This window comes from Eublepharis macularius, chromosome 18 (assembly GCF_028583425.1).
Source record: "Eublepharis macularius isolate TG4126 chromosome 18, MPM_Emac_v1.0, whole genome shotgun sequence".
In the NCBI taxonomy this organism is placed as follows: Eukaryota; Metazoa; Chordata; class Lepidosauria; order Squamata; family Eublepharidae; genus Eublepharis; species Eublepharis macularius.
In genome coordinates this window covers 25,214,853-25,237,052 of record NC_072807.1, presented here as the reverse complement: position 1 = coordinate 25,237,052, position 22,200 = coordinate 25,214,853, and the positions used below count along the sequence as shown (strand labels likewise).

General features: G+C 45.0%; 2 protein-coding genes across 3 annotated transcripts in view; both read right to left on the bottom strand.

The window, feature by feature from the left end:
- The window catches only part of LOC129345254 (cell surface hyaluronidase-like), a 73,518-nt gene that overhangs the window by 7,299 nt on the left and 44,019 nt on the right, over positions 1-22,200 (bottom strand). The window contains exons 19-22 of the mRNA XM_055002295.1: positions 8,361-8,543; positions 3,484-3,706; positions 1,032-1,133; positions 357-517 (exon numbers count right to left, since the gene is read on the bottom strand). Coding sequence (XP_054858270.1) covers positions 357-517; positions 1,032-1,133; positions 3,484-3,706; positions 8,361-8,543 — 669 coding nt within the window. The remainder of the gene's footprint in view (positions 1-356; positions 518-1,031; positions 1,134-3,483; positions 3,707-8,360; positions 8,544-22,200) is intronic.
- Positions 1-22,200, bottom strand: part of CEMIP (cell migration inducing hyaluronidase 1) — a 127,452-nt gene that overhangs the window by 62,781 nt on the left and 42,471 nt on the right. The window lies entirely within an intron of this gene.

Genomic DNA, 22,200 nt, shown 5'->3' with positions numbered 1-22,200 from the left:
AGGAAATGGCTGAGACTGGGGAAGCTGGCAAAAGTAATAATCTTGTGAATGCTAGGGGTTTTGTTGGTGGGGGAGCGGCAAGAAAAGAAAAGACACCCTCTTATCTACAGATTGGTGGGAAAGTAGCCATTAACTTCAAAGCAGCTTCCAGTTCTCCAGCACTCTGTTTTTATCTGCTGTGACCCCAGCAAACTTCCAAGAGGAAAAAAATAGTTTGGAGTTTTGTTTGCATTTAGCCACATTCGTGTTCTTCCAGGGATACATTTTAGTTGCAAAAAAAAAAAAAAAAGTAGGTCAGTTTCTCCACCATCACCCACACACTGCTAGGAGACCTTGGCTGGCTCTGCGGAACTCACCTCTCTTTGACAAAACTCTCGACGTAACTGGTTACCCTGCCAGCAACATTTGCAGCACTGGCTTCGTCAAAGTGCCTCCTGCTCACAATGGCGCCGGAGCTTGCGTCTAGAACAAGGAAGAGTAACCCCCGGCTGCGGAACAAGATGATGTCATCATTGACCTGCAGGAAGAAAAAGAAAAGGGTAGGGATCGTTTTGGCCTATCTATAGGCAAGCAGCACAAGAAAAGGCAAATTAGCACACATGAAGCCGTTGTCAGGCTACGACCAACTGGAATGCCATAGCCTGACAGCCGTCTTACACTGAATCAGATGCTTCGTCTAGCACAGTCATGATTGTCTTATCGGACTGGCAGCAGCTCTCCCGGATCTCAGGCGGAGTTCTTTCGCATCATTTATTACCGGATCCCTTTTAACTGGAGATGCTGGGGATTGGAGCTGGGACCTTCTGCCCATAAAGCAGATGCTCTTACTACTGAGCCACAGCCCCTCCACAATATCAAAAGCAGAAAAACCAAGGCTGTCATGAGAGATTCATTGTGGCTAGAAATAACTCATCCTATATCTCAAATTTGCTTAGGAAGTCAAGGCGTTTTTTTAAAAAAAAAAATCATATTGCAGAGAACGTCCAGCATTTAGTGAATGTCAATCTTTGTAAAGTCAATCACAGACTTACCTTAATGAAAGCCAGCCTAGCGTAATTCTCTATGTCAGCTCTTCTAACGGACTGAATCTGGACCCTCGTATATTTAACTGAAGGGGTACTAGTGATAGCAACCTGCAATTAAAGGAGGAGGAAGGAGAAGCGTTTATTAGCATATGGAATTCATCACAGAGGCCACAATGAGGATTTGACAAATTATAGTATTGTGATTTATCTTGAGCCCGAAAGGTGGAACAGAAACCGAACTAAATGAATACATTTTCACAGAGTTGGGTTCTGCCAGTGGCTACTATATGTAATATTTATTTATTTACTTCATTTATATATGGAGCCCCGTGGCGCACAGTCGTAAGCTGCAGTACTGCAGCCCGAGCTCTGCTCATGACCTGAGTTCGATCCCGGCGGAAGCCAGGTTCAGATAGCCGGCTCAAGGTTGACTCAGCCTTCCATCCTTCTGAGGACGGTAAAATAACCACCCAGTTTCCTGGGGGTAAAGTGTAGATGACTGGGGAAGGCAACGGCAAACCACCCCGTAAAAAGTCTGCCAAGAAAACATTGTGATGCGACATCCCCCCATGGGTCAGTAATGACTCGGTGCTTGCACAGGGGACTACCTTTACCTTTACCTACTTCATTTATATGATGCTTTTCTCCCCAATGGAAAATCAAAGCAGCTTACACTGTTCTCCTCCCCTGTATTTTATCCTCACAACAAGACTGTGAGGTCGGTTAGGCTGAGACGGCATGACGGGCCCAAGAACACCCAGTGAGCTTCCGTGGCAGAGTGAGGATCTGCCAGATCCTAGGTCTGCCACTCTAACCACCGCACCTCGCTAGCATTCACATTCTCATTTGAGCAGGCTTGGTTCCAATACTCAGGGGCCTATATCTGATTGTCTCCAACAGTTTCTGACCCACAATCCACTGGCTTGAGATACAACTAGGATAGCCAAGAGGTGTTCATTTTGTGAACTGGTGCCTCCAAGTGGGTGTTGTATTAACCGCTGCTGCAAAATCACAACAAACGCATCGGCATCCCCCACACAGAGGCACCAGCGCCTACAATCCTGGCTGGGTGACAGGCCCATCCACAACTCCAGGCATTTCAGAATGCCACCCATATCTGAAAAGAACTGCCACACGTGGCTCTCTGCTGTGAGTTTCCATAAGCATCTGGCTACGGCTGATCACAAAAATTCTGGTCCTTTCATCCGGGCCAACGTGGCAATTATGTTCTTAAAAATGAAGTCAGTGGCATTTCTGTGGTTTAAGGGTGCCAATTTCACGTAACTGCCGTTTGAGAACCTCGTCACACACCCTACATTATTTTCCGGCAGGAAGGCCATAAATTAAATCTGAAAATCTGCAGCCAGTTAAGATTGACAATTGGAACCAAAGTTGACTACTGATTGACATTTTGAGGCACAACTGGTCATCGAACTGACTGCGCGTTATTTCCAGTTGAGGAACTTGCCTTTTAAACAAAAAACTTGAGATTCTTGGAGACTTGGCTGGAGGGAGCAGGGCCAGTAAACCAAATCACCAATTATCTGATGAAATCATGGCTAAAAATAATTGTAGGTTCAATCAATCCACGAAGGGATCTTCTGCAATCACTGACTTCTGCAATCACTGACTTCTGCAATCACTGACTTGAGGTCATTTTCACAAGTGACTGGGAAGGGGGGGGGCACAAAATAACAAAAGACTGAACCTGGTTTAGTATGTCCTAGTGATAAATGGGTCTTGTGGATTGGTTTGAGGTTAACTGTACTACATTCTTGAATCAGGGGCATTGTTAATTGCTGGAGCAATTAAGTATCCAAAAGAATTTTAATTACATATAGTAACAGCTTGCAAGTGTATATATTTAGGATGCATTTCCAAATGAAGTTTTCATGGTTTGTTGCCTGGATACAAAAAATGTTTAAGAAGAAATTGTCTACAACTGAAAAGTGTGTTGAGCCAAGGTATATATAAAGTGTATACTGAACCATAAACAATGTGCTGAATTATAAAGCTTTCGGTAATAGTCAAGATGGCAGGAGCAAGAGAGAGAAACAGCGTGGAGCAGTAGATCGGATCTACGCATTAGAACCAGAGTTGAAGTTCAAGAGTTGAAGTTCTCTACTCAGCCCTCAAGTTCACAGGATAAACGTATCCCCACCACCACCGGTCTAGAGGCCAAAATCGAAACAGCCACTTGAACACAAAAAGGCAAAGGCATTCTTTAAAAAGTTATATGGGCTAAGGAAGACTCTTATCCTGGAAAGACCAATCTGTCATACTGAGCACCCTGGCTTGAATGCCTGGCTTTTCAGGTAGGCTTGGATTGTGGAAGCGGGAAAACAAGGGAAGGAGATGGACCAGAATAAGCTCGAGCTTCCCCTGACCAGGAACTCCAGACAGAAGTTGTTCCAGAAGTCTCCCACAGATGCAACGAAAGGAGAATGTGGTGTCTTACCTGAGGAGCCCCGCACTGACTGCAAGGCGCTGCCCGCTGCAGAATCCTCGAGGGCCGCAAAGTCTGCCTCCCAATATCGTTTTCCCAGAAAGGGTTAGGAGCACACTTCCAGGAAACTCCAGGGGTCATTAAGGCCATTATTTTAACCCGTTCACAGCCATGTTCAGAGCAATAGCTGTGTCCTTTGCGAACTTCGTGTGCTTGAAGGTGGACAAACAGGTACCTAAAAGCATTGAGGTGGAAAAAATAGGAATCACAGCTCCCACTGAGAACCACAATGCCTCAGCTGTGACACTGCCATTCTTGTGACACAATAGCTAGAAAGCGAAAACACACCAGATGAAACACCAGAGTCAAGCTGGTGCTGTGTGTAGGGCGACTTGACGTGCCTTTGGCTTTCATCTGCTCCACCTGAAAAATTATTAAAAGGACTTTTTTACAACTTTGTAATCTTTTATGGAAGCTTACCTGTGGGATGTTCTTCCTGACTGTATTTGTGCTGCACCATCATGATACTAGAATTGAAATTTACCTTGCATTATTATGTTGACTAGGGCTCATTTCGAAGGGGAACGCGCAGGAACGCAGTTCCGGTAGTTCTCCAAAGAGGTCACAAGTCAGGTGGCCCCGCCAACCTGACTCGGCCATTTTGGGCCCGTTTCAGCCTGGATTGGGGCCGAAACAGCCCAGATCGGGCCTCTGATGGGTGATGGATCACTCTCCCACTCAGCAGCAGCCCAATCCTGGCCATTTCGGGCCCCTTTTTGCCATTTTGGGTCCAATTTCAGCCCTGAATGGCCAGGATTGGGTCCAAAACAGACAGGATAGGTGATGTCAGGGGGTGTGGCATATACAAATCAGTTATGCCAATGACACACTTCTGGTGATGTCAAGGGGTGTGGCATATGCTAATGAGTTATGCTAATGCATTCCTCCAGCTCTTTTTCTACGAAATGACCCCTGATGTTGACTATGTGAGAAATTTTGACTGTATATGAAGATAATATTCTGCCTTTGACTTCTTGAATTTGTTAATTAGCAATTGCTTCCTACTCGTGTGTTTTCACTTCCTAGCTGTTGATTTTGAATAGGCACCTCCCTTTGTTGCTGATTCTTGTGACACAAACATTCCCAAGGTGGACAGCGCTTCAGGATAGTAGAAGGCCTTGCGCAAAAACTCAACAACCATTAACAGCTACAGAGGAGAGTTTATAATGGTGCTCAGCATCCCACCGGATAAGGTGGAATTGATCAGGTATCTGCAGCCCCTTGAAATGAGGTTGCAGAAAAGTTAAGGAAGATAAACTTTCCGACTTGCAAGTAAGCACATGTATGCATGGAGCTGCCTGATACTGAACTAATTAGACCCTCGGTCTATCAATGTCAGTCTTGTCTTCTCTATCTGGCAGCAGATCTCCAAGGCCTCAGGTGGAGTTCCTTCACATCACCGACTACCTGATCCTTTTAAACAAAGATCCTGCAGAGCGAGCCTCAGACCTTCTACATGCAAAGCAGATGCTCCACCACTGAGCCACAAACCCCCACGACTACTAGACCGCAACTATTTTTACAAGCCTGTCTGATTGCTCAAGCTGATGTTTGCTGCTCTCCAAGTTACACAGAACAAGATGGCAGAATTTGAGGCTTTCCGCTTCAGATTGCAGGCTGAGGAATTGTGTTTTTAAATGCTCTGTACACATGAAAACTTCCTCTTTGAACAAGACAAGCCAGCAAACAGGGAGAGAGGGTTGTGGGCTTATGCTTTTCTCCCAGCTGGCTTAGCTTGCTTCATGCAGAGACTTGTCGGTTGAATTCGCCAAGTTGCTACCTCACAGGGTTGTACTGGGATAAAAGTGGGGAAACCCCAAAGGGATCCCAAGCAACTTGGAAGAAGGGTTAGGTAGGTAGATGACAGATAAACAGATTCCTTTCCTAGTCATCCAGAGACAATTCATATCCATTTCAGGCAGACGGATGCTCTTATCTCTAAACCTGCTTTGCACTATAACCAGGGCCTAAGACACAGTAATTCATGTGGCCAAGACTTGGTTCCACCTTAACATAAGAGGAGCCCTGCTGGATCAGTGGTCCATTTAGGTTCGCATCCCATTTCACACCAGATGCCCCCAGAGGGCCAAAAAAACAAAGCACAGAATCCTTCTCCTGATGTTACACCTTCTAGCATGGATGTTCACAGCCTCTGTTTCTTTTCGTCACCAAGGCAGTAGCCACTGAGGGACCTCTACTCCTTTGAACCTTGAGGTTCTAATACACAGAGAGGAAATACTTTGCATTTCAGAATGTTCTAAGCATTTTATTGCACTCCTCACAAGAGTCCAATAGCATCATTCCTCTTGGGCGAAAGGAAAACACCTAGACACCCTGGAGAGTTCAGGGCAGGGGCAAGATTAGAACTAGAGACATCCAGTAGCTTGTGTGTATGTGTGTATTATACCATTGTGCTCTTATGCCAGCAAAATGAAGCTCAATGTAAGCTACAAAAATGTCCCCTACTCAGCTGGGCTGTTTAGAGAAAAAAACTCAAAACAAAATTTGCTTAACAGCAGACTTACTGAGCCCTGGTATTCCATTTAGGTTAAAGAATTTTTTTTAAAAAAAAACACCCACCCAATCAAATCCATATGTCCAACATGCACCAAGTAGGGCAGCTATGATGGGCCAAAATGAAAAAAAGTGTATGGTAAACGGCATGCCAGTAAACAACCTGTTTACATAAATTGAGAATAGCACTTCATACAAACAAGAATGGGTCAACAACAATCGTTTCTCAATCCCGTCGTGAAAGGCGCAAGGTCTTCCCCTCACATTCTGGAGTATGTGACCTAAGATTGGATGGGTCACTTATGAAGTCTGGATAGAGAACGAGATTCCATTTTTAGTTACAATACTGACATTTATAGATTGGATGCAGCTCTACACTCAGGGTTTGGCAATGGAGGAGACATGTGTTGGTACACAGTGTACATTCCCCCTCCCCCCCCCAAATATTCCCAAAAACATTTTAGCAGATGATTCCTCTGTCTCCCATTATTTGTTTAGCCTTTTCTCCATTTTCTTTTCCAATAACTAGAAACATGTGCTTTTTACTGCTGACAAACATGTATAGCTGTTACTATTATTAGCAAGCTTTTAAAATTGTTTGTACTAAAAAAGCACCAGAAGTTCACAATAGAGCACATCAACGGATATGCTGCACATTAGGAAAGCATTGCTGACCCAATATACTGAAGGAAGAATTGTTAAAAACAAAGCAAAGCCTACTGTCATGGGTCAGCCAGGGCTCAGAGATAGTGAGGACTCCTCGGGAGAAGAGGAGCTCTACGTAGCCAGCCCTGAGTTAACAGAAACCGACCAGGAGGAAAATGAGCTGCTGGCTTGTCAGGATTCACAACCAACAGCTAGTGCACAGCCACCGAGACCGTCCAGCTCTAGTGCAGCAGGTAAAGCTCAGCTGAGTGTTCCCAGCCCTCCAGTATCACCTACACCCTTACAGCAAGGCTGAGAACAGAGCGTCAGGCAAGAGGGCAAAGTGCACGCCTCCTGGCCTGACGCCAGCTGCTTGCTGATGACGGAGATAAGTGGTTGTAGGATTCCTCCATGGCAGCTGGCTGTAAGCATGGCCCTTAGGCATACAGTTATAAAACCAACCAAGAGAAGCAGTTAGGTGTGGATGCAATGTGTACAATAGCTGTTGAGACACTGACTCTGCCTTGACTGACTCCTGGAACCCTGACCTTTGGACAGAATGACCCTGCCTTGACTGACTCCTGGAACCCTAACCTTGGACTGGTTGGCCCTGCCTTGCCTGAATTCTGGGACCCGGATGCTGGACTGAAAGACACTGCCTTGCCCAACACTCAGAGCCTGCGAGCCAGTACAACTAGCAGGGTGGTGTGTACTCTCACATACATGCATCAAAAAACAGGGGTGGGGAGGAATTAAGCTGAAAAACCAAGTGGGGAGATAGCAAGGGTTAGGCACAAGTTGGGGCCCTCACAAAGAATTGTAGGGAGGGACAACTATTTGGAGACCCCTCTTCCATCTCCACACACTTCCCCTCCATGGTCCTACAGAATATAACAGGAGACATGCTGGTACAGACCAATAGGCCATCTAGCCCAGTATCTTGTTGCCAATAGTGGCCAGTCTGAAGTCACAGGGAAGCCCACAAGCAGGGCCCCACAGTCAACAGCCCTCTCCTGCCGATTGCTCCCCAGCATCTGACAAACTCGCAACTCCAATTCGGCTATCATTGATAAACAACCAACAATTATCCTATCCCCCATAAATCTAGTCTTCTTTTAAATTCATCTGCGCCGGTAGCCATCACCACATCTTGTGGCAGTGAGTTCCGCAAGTCAAGTACCCATTGCGTAAAACAGGTTCTTCCATCACAACAGGGTCGCCACTGAAACAAATGAAGAAAGCCACCTGGGCTGTCTCTGCCAGCGTGTCAGTGTGCCCACGGGATTCAGGATCAAGGCATGCGTGATATAGAGAAAAAGAGCATACTGTCTTGCTTAGGATCCAGAGCAGGTGGCCAATGGAGAGATGAACCTACTGGTCTAGAGGGCTAAAAAACTTAAAAGAATTTTTATCCTGCTCTTCAGCCAAGGAGATCCAGATGGGTGACAACCCTGTGAGGTAGGTTAGGCAGAGCAAGAGTGGCATGCCCAAGGTCACCTAGTGAGTTTCGTGGCACAGTTGAGATTTGAACCTGGGTTCCAGGGTCCTATTCTGACCCTTCCTCCACTATACCACACCACACTGAGGCAGAAAGTATACAATATAGGTGTTAGTGAACTGGTAGCCCCAGTAGCCAATATGCAGATGCCTGGAAAAGAGTATTTACTCACCCTGACACACTGTCGAAATAAAAGCGCCGCTCGCCAGCCCCATTCAACACGCCATGGCGGGAAGTGGTGGCCATGTAGCGTTTCACACTGTGTGCTTTCCCTGTCTGTCTCTGGTAAAGATCCCCCATGACATTGAAAACCGTTCCCTTGGGGTAGCAGAAGGCAACCTGCAGCCAGTCTCCCCTGTTGGTGGAAGAAAAGAGATTTAAAAACATACACACACCGGCAACACTAAAAATGATGAAGGCTCTATCTCCAAGAGGAAAACACAAACACCTTGTAATCCCCAACCCAGCCCTCTCCCTCACACACTACACAAGATTCACATCTGTTATTACTTATTCCTGCATGGACACAACATCCCCCAAAGCTGAAAACAATCAGCTGTCACAAGCCGTGGTCAGCAAAGAGATTACTGGCCATGCATCTCAACAAGAAGGCCGTTGCAGAAAAACAACAGCTGCAAGCATCCTAAAGGAGGGTGGGAGCCCCAGCTCAGCGGTGGAGTACCAGCTTTGCACACAGAAGGGCCCAAATGTAAAGTCTTGACATCTCCAAGGGAGCAATCCTAAGCAGGTCTACTCAGGTCTGGCTCCAGAATGGCCTGCCTAAGGAGACCCTTTTTATAAAGAGAACAGGGCTGTAACTTTAATGTCCGTGAACAATTTGGGGCAGTTTCATTGTACATTGTGCTATATATAATCTATTATTCTATCGTACTGTTTCCTAATTTTGTATTATATATTGTATTTATTTATACTGTTTTTACTGCGCTGTTTTCAGTTTCAGTTCAGTTCAACTCGTCTTGAGCCTTAGCCAGAAAGAACGACAATATATAAAGTAAATAAATAAATAAACTTTATCTCAAAGATGCAAGAGGGCTGGCACAACTAGGAAAGAAGGGTTAGCAGTGCCAATCTAAGAACACGTTCCTGGGAGTAAGCCCCGCTGAATAGACCTTTGGGGTAAATATGGCACTGAAGCAAAAAGGCCATTATAAAATGTGCCATCACAGTTTTCAGAGCTGGTGCTAGGGTTGCCAACTCTGGGTTGGGTAATTCCTGGCAACTTGGGGGCAGAGTCTAGGAAGTGCAGAGTTTGGAGAAGGAAAGGACCTCAGTGGGGTATCATGCTATACAGTCCTCCATCCAGAGCATCCATTTTCTCCAGGCAACTGGTCTCTAATCCAGAAATCACTTGTGATTCCAGAACTCCACCCCCACTCAGTTTCCTGACAGGTTTCCAGCCAGATAAACCCTCTCGTGCCAATTCACCTCTCCCTCAAATGTTAGTCATCCCCCTTGTTGGTGACAACCATGCCCGGAGACAAAACCAACCTCGAGGCCTTGCACTTTTGTCCTTCCTCTCTGCACCACTTCAAGTGGTCACCATAGTTACAAGGACAAGCAAGGTATAAACCCTGTACTAGGCCAGGACCAATCACTGAATGGCGAAAAATGCAGCTTAGAAACTTAAAACAGCCATCTCCTCCCTTTTTCCTCCCAGCAAACCATTTCTCAGAATTCTCACAACATTTGGAGAAGTCTTTCTAGAACATATCTGGAAAGTTTCAATAAAAAATAAAACCAGGCAAAAATATTGAGGGTTTTTTTGGCGTTTTATTGGCCTCTGCTTAATCTTCAACAGGGCCGTGACTCATTGAAGCTATATAAATTCTGGATAACAGTGGATGTGGTAAAAAAAAAAAGTTATTTCCCCTTCAACCCACGTGTTCTAACTGGCCATTCCGACAGTCCCAGTTTTCTGGTATCTGTCCCTAGTAAACTATGGTCCTCATTTTGGTTTGGGGCTTTAAAAAAATGTCTGTGTGTGCACATGAGCTATTGTGAAATTGCCATTCTTCGAGTTCCAGTCCTTCCCCTTTCCCTAGACTCTGAAGTTAAATATTGGAGGAGTAGAAGCATCTTGACCCTAGTTCAAAGAGTTGCTAACCTCCAGGTGGTGGCTGGAGATCTCCCAGAATTACAACTATCTCCAGGCCATAGAGATCAATTCCCCTGGAGAAAATGGATGCTTTGGAGGGTGGACTGTGAGTCTTTCTACACAAGACATCTTATACAAGGACACTCATGTAAAGGGAGATGCAATGTTAGCCGGGAAGCATAGTTTTAAAAAGACAGAACCAAAGGCTCTGTCAATTTTACCTCTCAAGAGTAGTTTTAAAATCAGGGTAGTTTTAAAATCAGAGCTGGCAGAGATGTTCTTCAGGGGGGTTGTTAATTTCATTTTCACCTCCTGGAAAGCTCTGTCAATTTCACCTCAGGGAAGGAGAGGCAAAGATGAAATTAACAAATCCTTGGAGGAGTGATCTCCCAGGGTGCTGTCTTTTTAAACTAACCTTGTGAAGAGAGGTGAAAATGATAGAGCATTGGGCTCTGTCTTTTAAAACTACGCTTCCAGGATAACATTATGTCTCCCTATACTTGAGCGTCCTTGTGTAGAGAGATTCGAACCTGGTTTTCTCCTAGTCTGACATTCTAACCATTATACCACAGTAGCTCTCCAAGATGCCCATGAGTCCAAGAACCATTTCGGACTTGGGGATAGAGGTAAATTTTTGTGGGTCGCGGCCTTTTGTGCGCCTTGGGGGAGGTGGAATCTAAGGCAGGGGAGTTTTGCTGAAGCTGTGATGACCCCTCCCCCCATTTTTTTCTCCCACAAGCACAGGGGAGGAAGCACAGGTACAGTAGGTTACCTGCAATGGGCAGGGAACTGGTAACCTGGGGTGGGGTGGGGAGTGTCATTTTAACATTCTCAGACTAACAAGTTGATATCTGGAGCAAGTCTCTGGAGAAGCAGAAGACCGATTTTTCTACAAAATGCCAGAATGGTTTTTGGTGGAACTTTTCCATGTTTCAAAACCACAGCAGTGGGGAGTTACTTTGCAAGATGGGTGTATGCACTAGCCTGAATGGCATTGAAGCCAATCCTTCTGGGTAGGTACTTTAAACCAAATTGCTTGCCCCAGCCAGCCCTAGGGGCACACCTCTCACTTTCAACACTACATATTATTTTGCCATTATTTATACGGTTCAAATTTCATAAACAACTGGAGGTGTTCTAACATAACCCTGGCACTGAGGGCTGGGGAGGGAAACAAAGATCATATAGGTTTAATTCACTGATGCGAGAAAAAAGAACCTTCTGCAGTCGAACATTCCTAACAAATTACCCTACAAAACAGGACACGAGAATCAAGCGCCCGAAGGCCCAGAGTTCCCAATAAGGAGAAAAACACCTTTCTTTTTTCTGTATTTCAAACCTCACCTTTGCACTCACTGGAGATACCATTCCTCCTCCCCCTTACAAAGGCTGTGTTCTGCTTTTAGCAGCTGTACAACAGGCTGAAATCCAATCGGTACAGATGTTGCCAGGACAGTAGCAAAGCATTAAGACATGCTCAGATAATTCATACTGCTGTTGAGGGGAGAAGAACCTTGCCAGAAAAAAGGTGACTGCTCTCATTTGAAGACACAACAATTGGGGGGGAGGGAACCAGAGGTGGGTCGGGGGAGATTATATGCACAGAGCACAGAACTTGTGATAATTCAGGAGCCAACTGCTGCCAAAATCTTTCACTACAACCACAAAAGCCCAGAAGCGAAGCCTGCCCCCCCGCATATGCATTCACACCAGCACATCTGCACAGAGGATCACTTATGCACGTGGATCTCTCTAGTGGGGACTCTGATTTATTTCATTTAAAATGCTTGTGTCCCACCTTCCCTCTGTAGACACCAGGCAGATAGCGACAAGTGGCAAGAAGACAAAAACATTACGTTACTCAACAAGCTAAAAACAGACACGCGAGGTTAAAAAATATCAAAAACTCACCCCCATCCCCACAAATTAAATTAAAAACAGGGAGTAAACACACGCAGTGAGAGGCAACAGAGATTAAAACAACTGTCCAGATTAAAAACAAACACGCAGATTAAAACCACATCAGGGCTGATTCACAGCCAGCCCTACAGTTTACCCTCCGATTCTGTTTGCTGGATGCATTACAGGGTACAGAAGATATAGCGTGTCTTTTACGCCCCTGCCAATTACTCAAAAAACAAAAAAAGAAGCCAAATTTGCTATTTTCCAAAGTTAAAGTGTTACCTCCACCCCATATATTCTATCAAATATCTATTTTTGTGGGGATGTTCTATGAGCACATAAGGGGCTTTGGGAGGGGGGAACTCAATGCTTCTGCCTTTTCTAACATTAGGCATGAAAAACAGTATGTAAAAAGAGGACAGATTTCAAAATTCTCTTTGCTCTATCCCTCGCCCCCATCTGTTTTGGCAAATGATTCCATGAGGCTGTACTACTAGGAAGTGTCTGGGAACTCTTGGGACTTCTTCATTCAGTTATTCTGCTGCACCCCATGCCCACTCCCGCTATAAAGTCTATTTCTAGCCTTTTCCTTTCCCCTTCAGAGATGATGTCATTCATAGTGTGGTAGCTCTGCAAAGGCAGCACGGCAAAGTGACCAGAGTGTCAGACTAGGATCTGGGAGACCCAGGTTCAAATCTGCAATCATCCATCGAAGAGTTACTTTGAGCTAGTCACTCCCAGACTAACCTACCTCACAGGGTTGTTGTGAGGATTAAAATAGGAAAGGAGAACAATGCTGTAAGTTACTTTGGGTCCCCATTGGGGAGAAACGTGGGGTTTAAATATCTAAATCTCCTGGTGGTCCCCAGCCCAGCTAGCCTCGACTAGGGCCAGGGCCTTTTCTGTCCTGGCTCCAGCTTGGTGGAACACGTTCCCAATGGAGATACAGGCCCTGCAAGACCTTTTGCAGATGGAGATATTCCGGTGGGCCTTTGACTAAGAGCCAGCAAATTGTCCCCTTTCCTGACCGCCATGCCTGCCTCTGCAACTGCCCTGGGCCGGTATCATGGCAGCACCCGTGGCTTTATAGCAGTTTCACAGTAGCTTGGTATTATTTAGAGGTGCCTGGATTTTAGCTGTTAAGTTGGTTTTATACTGTTATGATGTTTTAATTGTATATTTTTTGTTGTAAGCCACCCTGTGCCTGCTTGCGGGAAGGGCGGCGTATAAGCAGAATAAAATAAATAAATAAATAAAAATTAGGTAGGCAAAGGTAGTCCCCTGTGCAAGCACTGAGTCATTACTGACCCATGGGGAGACGTCGCATCACGATGTTTTCTTGGCAGATTTTTGTTATGGGGTGGTTTGCCATTGCCTTCCCCAGTCATCTACACTTTACCCTCAGGAAACTGGGTACTCATTTTACCAACCTCGGAAGGATGGAAGGCTGAGTCAACCCTGAGCTGGCTACCTGAACCCGGCTTCCACCAGTATCGAACTCAGGTCATGAGTAGAGCTTGGGCTGCAGTACTGCAGCTTACCACTCTGCGCCATGGGGCTCCTTAAATAAAAATTCAAAACTGCCAAATGTCCTGCACTGAGACAATATTATGATTGCTACATCTTCAGGGAACAAAGCAAAAGAAAGAAAAAATATTAAAACAAAACAGTCGACTCAACTGTTGTTAGAGGTGAGGAAGCAATGGAACTGTGACATCTTCAGAAAAGACAATGAGCAGAAGATAGTCTCCTGTGGAATTTCTTTCAAAGCTGCTAGACCAAAGCATTCCCTACAAATTTCTCTATCAGCAGTAATTCTCAAATAGGGCTGTTTTAAAATCTAGAGGGCACTCTCCAGCTGTGATTTGTAAAGAGAAGGGGAAAGAAAAGTGATTCTCAAGTTGGCTTTGGAAGCCTAGAACAGCCTGTCCTTTCTGCTCCCTTGTAAAATATGAACGGTTTGTTGACTTACCCAGACAGCATGATGGGAAACCCAGGAACCAAGCAGATCTCGAAGGAACTGGCTTGTGCTTCTCCCTATTGCTAATGCAGCGTATAATTCATACATTTGGATTCCTAGCATTTCCAAACTAACGTCAGCTTGCCTCCATTTATTTGTGAATACAAGTGGCCAATAATCCAACCCTGTGGTCCATGTAAGCCATTTATGGCACTTCTGAGGAAAAGGGGAATCTCAACTTGGCCTATATTGAATTTAAATAATCTACAGATTAAGAGGGAGTCTACAAAGGTTGTTTGGGTTGGAAGATTTCTCGTTTTCTTCTCATTTTTTCAAAAACGGTTCTGCTCCTGCATCTTAACAAGTAGCTATTTAGCAGTTAAAACTGTTTCCATCACTTATCTCCAGGGGAGGGAAAGTGTTGCCTGTTAAATATCTGCCTGTTAGGTGGCTGCAGAAGAGGAGAGCTAAGGGAGAAAAAAGCTCGCAAACACATGCTCATTAGAGACAAGTTTGTTGGGCCAGTGAAACTAAACTAAGAGTCACATGGCAATAAGGAATTTTTTCTTCACTATCTTGTTGAGCAATGAAACTGCCTTATACTGAGTCAGACCGCTGCTCCATCCAGCTGATTACAGTCTATACCAAGGATTCCCAACTTCGGTAAACCTGATGGCATTGCTGGAATTTCACAAACCAGCTGAGTGCCGCAACAAAATGGCTGCCAAGGCAGAGGGGGAAGAAGATGGCTGCCATGAGAGCTGTATCCAATGACACAATGTTGGAAGGTTCCAAGCCAAAAAGCTCTCCTCTGTTTCTGACTGGATTCTCCTTGCAGATACAAAGGTGATACCTCCCTGGCTCTTCTGAAGCACCCCCTGCTCCAGTGGAGTTGAGTAAAACCAACATTGGCTCTGTGTGCTAGAGAATAAGCAAGCAGGTACCAGGAAACACATTAGCAGATGCTATTGTGTCCATCATGGACACCACAATGGAGATCTCTGGCTCTCCAGATCTCAGGCAAACAGCCTTATCAACACACAAACAGCCTTCCAGCTGGAACCAGCAGAGGTTGAAGCAGAGCCCCTTGCCTGCCAAGCAAGTACTCTACAACTACAACCCTTCTCTCGCTGTAGGTTCTAAAATAGCAGGATCAGTGTTCTAGTAATACAGTTCACCTCTAGAAGAAGGCATTTTTTTAGCTTTATTTTCAGGATGGCATTTGCCTCTCTGCTCTCCATGCTCAATATTTGCTTTCGATGAAGCCACAGCAAGGCTCAGCATACCAAACACCTTAATCAGCTATGATGTTTTGGTGGCCAGAACATCAACTCTGCAGCTCCTCTCCCTGCTCGACTGTCATTCAACAATCCATGCAGTGTGCTTTAGAATCCCCCCCCCCGAAATGAATTGATTTAGCTCTGTTTACATCTGCTTGGAAATGACTGATGAAACAGAACCAGTGGCTGTTTTGTGGTTGTTGCTCTCTCTCTCTCTTTTTTAATTGCACAGTTGACATTTGTAGTCTTGGCACTCAAAAGTTAAAGCAAAAACACACACCTGGTAGAATGTTTTTTAAAGTTCTCCTGAGCAGTTGGCAAGGAGATCGGATTCATGGAGAACGCACACAGTGAAAAGTAGGAAACAGGAGCCAGGAGAGAGTTGATTCAGAGACTGTTGAAAGCTGTAAGAATCAGCATTGCTTATGGTATGTATACTTTGACATAGCGGCACTACAAACATACAACAGACAGAGGCACAGCCTGTGGCTTAGAGGCAGAGTGTTTGCTTGGCATGCAGAAGGTCCCAAATTCAATTCCCAGCAACTACAGTTAAAAAGACCAGATAGGCAGGCGCTGGGAAATACATCTACCTGGTGGGACCCCTGAGAGCTGCTGCCAGTTAGAGCAGACAATATTGACCTTGGTAGACCAGTGGTGTGATTCAGTGTAAGGCGGCTTTATTTAGAGAGGGGCGCAGTGTGAGAGCATCTGCTTTTCATACAAAAGGCCCCAGAGTCCATTACTGATGTCCCCATGTAAAAGGATCAGGGAATAAGGTAACACGAAAGACCTCCACCTGAGACCCTTAAGAGCTTCCGCCAGTCACAGTAGACAAGACTGACCCTGGGCGACCCATGGGATGACTCAGCAGAAGAGCGCTCATTCATTGGAGGACCATACCAGAAACGTTTCCTTGGCATGGCAGCCTCCACAAAATACTGGACAGGGTAGCTTGATTGTTTTTCAGCCTGGAAGCCTGGGGTTGTACAGCTTGGGGAGGGGCTGAGAACTCTCTAGTAGAAATCCCTGGCCATGAATACCATTCCTCCTTAAACCCTACAACAGAAATCACTTTATTCTTGAAGGTCATTTAAGTAGAATTCCCCCCCCCCCACACACACACACAAAACGGGCCGCTGAATCACTAATTGGCATCCTAACTACTAATTGCATAACAGCATTCAGCCGCTAATATCCTGGAGGCCTGCCAGCTGTTCTTTTCATCTACCTCCTTATTTACCCATCCCTAATAAGGCCGAACAGAGATGACTGTTCATACAGCGGGGGGAGGGGGGGATAAAATAATTCTATAAACTGGGCATGTCTGCAACAGGCTTGTTCTAGCTTTGCCTGATCACCTTGGTTCCCCCCCTCCGGAGTGAATCACCAGTAAAGAATTTAATCGTACATATGATTAAGAGCTTAGAAAGCAAGGAAGAATAACACGTAAAGAAGGGTGTAATCAACTAGAAGCTAGCTGCATATCTACTCCCAGCGAGTCCCCCAATATCATCGCCAGTTAAGGGCAGAACTAGTTTTCTGAGGCAACCCAGCTCTGAGAAATTTCACCTATCCTTTGCTTTTCCGCACAGCTTGGCAAACATCACACCCTGGCTAGATAACAAATTTGGTCAAAGCACCGTTAAGGGGTGTCCCTCTTGCATTTGGATCTCTTATATACCAAGGTTGCCTCTTGATTTGTTTTACGCTCCTGATAACAGCCAAGCTGCAGCATATTGCACCTAAAGAGCAAGAGTCCATTAGCACCTCTAAGACTAACAAGAATCCTGTAGCACCTCTAAAACTAACAAAATTGGTGGTAGGGTATGAGCTTTCATGAGTCACAGCTCACTTGTTCAGATACCAGTAGAAAAGAGCAAGAATCCAGTAGCACCTTTAGGACTAGCGGGATTTGTGGTGGGGTATGAGCTTTTGTGGATCACGCCTCACTTCTTTAGATACATCTAGAATGTGAGTCCATTTTCATTCATCAGCGATTGTTATTTACCTACTATTGTCATTCAGCGTCTGAAATCACTCCACTCACCAAGATGAAATGACAGATGAACTCACATTCTAGCTGTACCTGAAGAGGTGAGCTGTGATTCACGGGGGTTCGTACTCTACCACAAATGTTGTTGGTCTTATAGGTGCTACTGGACTGTCACTCTTTTCTACCGCTACAGACAGACTCCTGATGGAGTCTCCTAGTCAACTTAGATGGGAGACCTATGTATAGTACATTACAACAGTCACATCTATGTTGCTGTATGTCCTATATGTTGCTTTAAGTGTGTGCTCTTATGTACTATCTGTCGCTTTAAGTGTGACCCTACTAGGTAGTTATATATTGTCCGATGTTTGTCCTAGAATCGCTTATGCACTGTTTCAGCATTTCTTCAACTCTGTATTGGTTTTTTGCTAATGTTATATCTTTATAAACTTGTATTTATTGATCATACGGTATTGTTTATTGAAATGCCCTTGACATTGACTGTACTAATTTCATGCTATGTAATCCGCCTTGAGTCCCAGTGAGAAAGGCGGACTATAAATGACATAAATAAATATCAATAAAACCCGCTATCATATCCCCCTCCCCACTCAGCTCCTTAATTTCATATTGCCTTTAGGCTGCCTGAGGATTTGGAGCACCCGTAGCTAGGTCGAAGACGCTGCCCCCTCCTTACACTGTACCTGCCATCCTCACTCCCCCACACCCACCATGGGGAGGCCCATCTTCATCAGCCTCCCCCTGTACACTGTCAGGGAGGGACGGCGGAAGAGGGTCCACTGCGATGCTTCCCAGGGCTACTGCTTTCCGTGGCAGGCTCCCGATATTTAACCCTCTTTTACTGGAGTATGCGGTTCGGTCCAGCATCCCCACTCTGTGATCGGATGTACACATGCGTTGTGTGTTCTGATCAATTCCTGTGCAACGGATGCCTGATCCAGGCGGCAAATGTGGCATGTGTGAAGGGGGTTTCACTCTCTCCCCTGCACTGTTTCCCCAACTGGAAATGATCCTGAAGGAGCATATTTGACGCACAGGAGAAACCCAGGTTTCACTCATGGTTTTTCTTAACAGGTCAAATAGCAACTCCCAGGACTGTTTCAGGTCAGGAAAACAATGTGTGTGTGTGTGTGTGTGTGTGTGTATGTGAGGGCTGAAACCCCTTCTCCGTATGCTTATTTGCAATATGAATGGCATGTGCAGGAACTGAAGAGAACCCACATGTGACTGTTACACAGAACACAGCGTCGGAACCCGGGATTCCACCCAGGAAAGAGGCCTGATCGATATAGATGTTAGTTGTATAACCTCCCCACACACCAAAAAAAGGTGGGAGCAGTACGGGAGACTAATACTGTCTAGATTACACAGTGGCCAAAGCAACATGTGATTTACCACTCACACACTAGGCCACAGAGCAGTTACTGAAACCTACAGAAGATGCAACGTGGCATTCCCACCTGCCAAGCATTTGTGGCTTTGCAAGAGCCAGTGGAACAGTAGAGAGAGCATGTGGCAGCCATATCACTTGCTTGGTAGCAACAAGATCCACCTGGGAAAGGAACAGGCAACACTTTGGTGGCAGCTACACAACTCCCACAACACCCAGTCCAACATGTAGCCCTAAAGTATCCAGAGACTAAGCCAATAAATCTGAGTTAAGTGGTTTAAGATCTGCATTCCTTCCCATCTTATGTTAAACATTCTGATAGTTCATACCGGTCATAGTTTTAGGCTGAATAGTCAATTATAGTCTATCTTTCTCTTTTTGGTCTTTTGTTCTGTTCTGTTAGTGCTAATCTTAACTGGACTCACAATGAACCGGCAAAGATAAGCTTCTTGATGAGAGGGGCTCTGGTTAACATTGCTATTGTTGGTTCCAGACAGAGAGAGTCTGCACACTTATCTTGGTTACCTTCACTGCCAGTTATGACTGCAGAGAAAACTGGGAGAGTTTAGATAAGAATCAAGCGTGGCAGACACTCCGATCATGCCTCATATCTATAGTCTGCCATCCAGAGCCTGCAACAGGGGTGCTAACTTTTCCAGAGACCACGCCATTATTTGCCTTTTTAATCTGCACACAGAACTAAATCTATGCAACAGGCAAAGTCTATTTGAAGCTTTATTCTCTGGGCTTCCATGTCCAAAAGTGGTTCAAGCTCAACAGTCCACCTGAATAATCTCATTCTCCATAGTTCCATAATTTTCCAAACTTTCCACTTAGTCATTTAGATTTAAATCTGGATCACAGACAAGTGCCACAGCTGGTAACTTCACTGAGTTTATTTTTTTTAATATAGTCTCCCAATGTTCAAATCATTAATAAATAAAATATTGGTAGCCTTGTTTAATTTAGGTAGTTTACGTTTCTTTGTTTATGGCATGCATTATACTGCTGCACAATTTCTCTATTTTTGTAGGTTTCATTCTTTGTATTATACTACTGCACTGTGTGACATGACACAGATTATCAGTACAGGTCATGGGACTGGAAGTGATGTCACCTCACTGGGAACACTTTAGCACCCCACCACACACACACCTCTATGGTTTCACTGCTCCATGCAGACATGAATTTTACATTGTTTAAGCCTTTCTGAGACCAAACCAAGAAGCAGAATCCACCACTTCAGTGCTGATAATGCTTAACTTGAGAGCATTTCAGCCTGAAATGAAAGCATCAACACTAAACCAAATAGGCTGCCCAATTTAATTAAGTTTCATTTTTTTTACCTTTGCTTGGAAGGGACAAAAGCCCTGGGGGACACATCTTAGCTTGCATATGTCAAGTGGTTCTGTTTCCTGACACTGGCTGATTCCGCACACATTGGATAATGCACTTCCAATCCTCTTTAGAGACCATTTGGAACGGAATTTTTCGAGTGTGAAACAAAAAATCCACTTCCAAACGATAGCTAAAGTGCATTATCCAACATGTGCGGAATCAGCCACTGCTCTCCCTTGCCAGCTGTGCCTTCCTTTTCCAGCAAACTTCCCTCTCAAGAGACCCTTTACAAGCATTCAAGGCCAAACTATAAGTGACAGCAGCCATGGGTCTATTCGATGTCATTTTAAAAATAGTTGTAGTTCTTCAAAAACTGCTGTGGGGAAATTTCAGGTGCCAAAACAGCCCCCCTCCCTTGCTGTTTTGACACCTGACAAGGCACAGGGCGGACACAAGAGCTTCTGGAGCTGCCACGCAAGCGATCTGGGTTGGGGTCCCACAGCCGCTACAACTGCTTTTAAAATGGTGTGAGTGGTCACATGATGGACATGGCCACAATCACTTGTAGTTTGGCCCTCAGTTTCAACAAGCGACTTAACCCAGTTTTTGCAGGCAATTTTAATCCTGACATGAAGGGGAAAAAGTGGAAACTAAAAGAATGCAGTGTGAGCTTTCAGAAATATGTAGACACGACTGGGGGACCTGCAAGGCCTTGTGGGGGGGGGGGGAACGCTTTCCCAGCCTTGCTCTTCCCAAATATGCTTCTGCTTTCTTTCTTCCTCCTCACCTTAGCTCCACCTCATGAATTTATTCAATGAAAAGTAAATGAGTAGCTTTAGATAGCCTTGGCAACCTAAAATGGCAATGTCGAGCTTGCAGCGCGTTCTCACAATAGCTCATCCATCAAGGAACTCTGTTCCTTGTTGTAATATCTGCAAATGTATAGCCACTACTTTGCTCGTATTGGGAGGGTGGTTCCTTCTCCGTTCTCCCCTTGCCCCGCAACATTCAAGTTTTTATGAAAAACTGGTGGTCTCCCCCCTGAATTGCAGAAACCTATGTCCTAACTCTTGGTGGCTCCATTGTAAGGATTATTTTATCCTTATGATGGAACCATCCCTTTATATTTTATCCTCATGACTGAGCCATCCCTTGTTATTAGTGACGGTACACTAGCTAGCAAAGAGAATGGTTCCAACTGCATGTAACGATTTTAGGTCTTCGGACGTGCTCACTGCTAGCCAAGAACAGACCCCAGAGTATTGTAATCAGTTCTACCGGGGGGTGGGGGTAAACATATTCTGTGCAGTTAAAATTCCAATCAGAATTCTATGCTCTTGTGCCAAACGTTATCTTATGTCCCCTTTGTCTTATGGAACAGGATCAAGAAATGTTTGAACTGCACCAAGATTACCTCCCCATATCACAATTCAAACTTTTGCCAGATTGTTTTGCTCACTTAACAAAAAACATATTTTTCTGTGCAACAATCCCTCAACACAAAGGAGGGGGGGCGAGAGAAAACTACCATCCAAGAGTTGCCATGGGTGGCAAATTTGCAAATATTTTTGCTTATACTGCATATGACTATTTTTTTTTAAAGGGCTGATTCATGAATTATAGAGGACATGGATTGGGTCTAGGGTTCCCACTCTGTGTAAGTCACATGTGAGTCAAGGAAATCTCACATGTGCAGGGCCTAATTTTGATTGACTACAACACTTATGGAGAAGAAGCTTCAGCATTCATCCTGGTCAGTTTCTTGACCTACAATGGCCCCAGGAGTGGGCTATAGAGATGGGCACGAACCAGGAAAATGGCAGTTCATTGCAGTTTGTGGTTCGTTGCATTTCACAAACCATGAACCAGCATGAAATTGCCCAGTTCACGAACCAGTTCGTTTGGTTCGTAAATATGTCACTTCCAGGTCAGCAGAAGGTCTGCAGAAAGCCCATCCTCCCCCCACTGCCTAGGAAACTTATTAATCAGCACCAGGCTGTCTGCAGTGA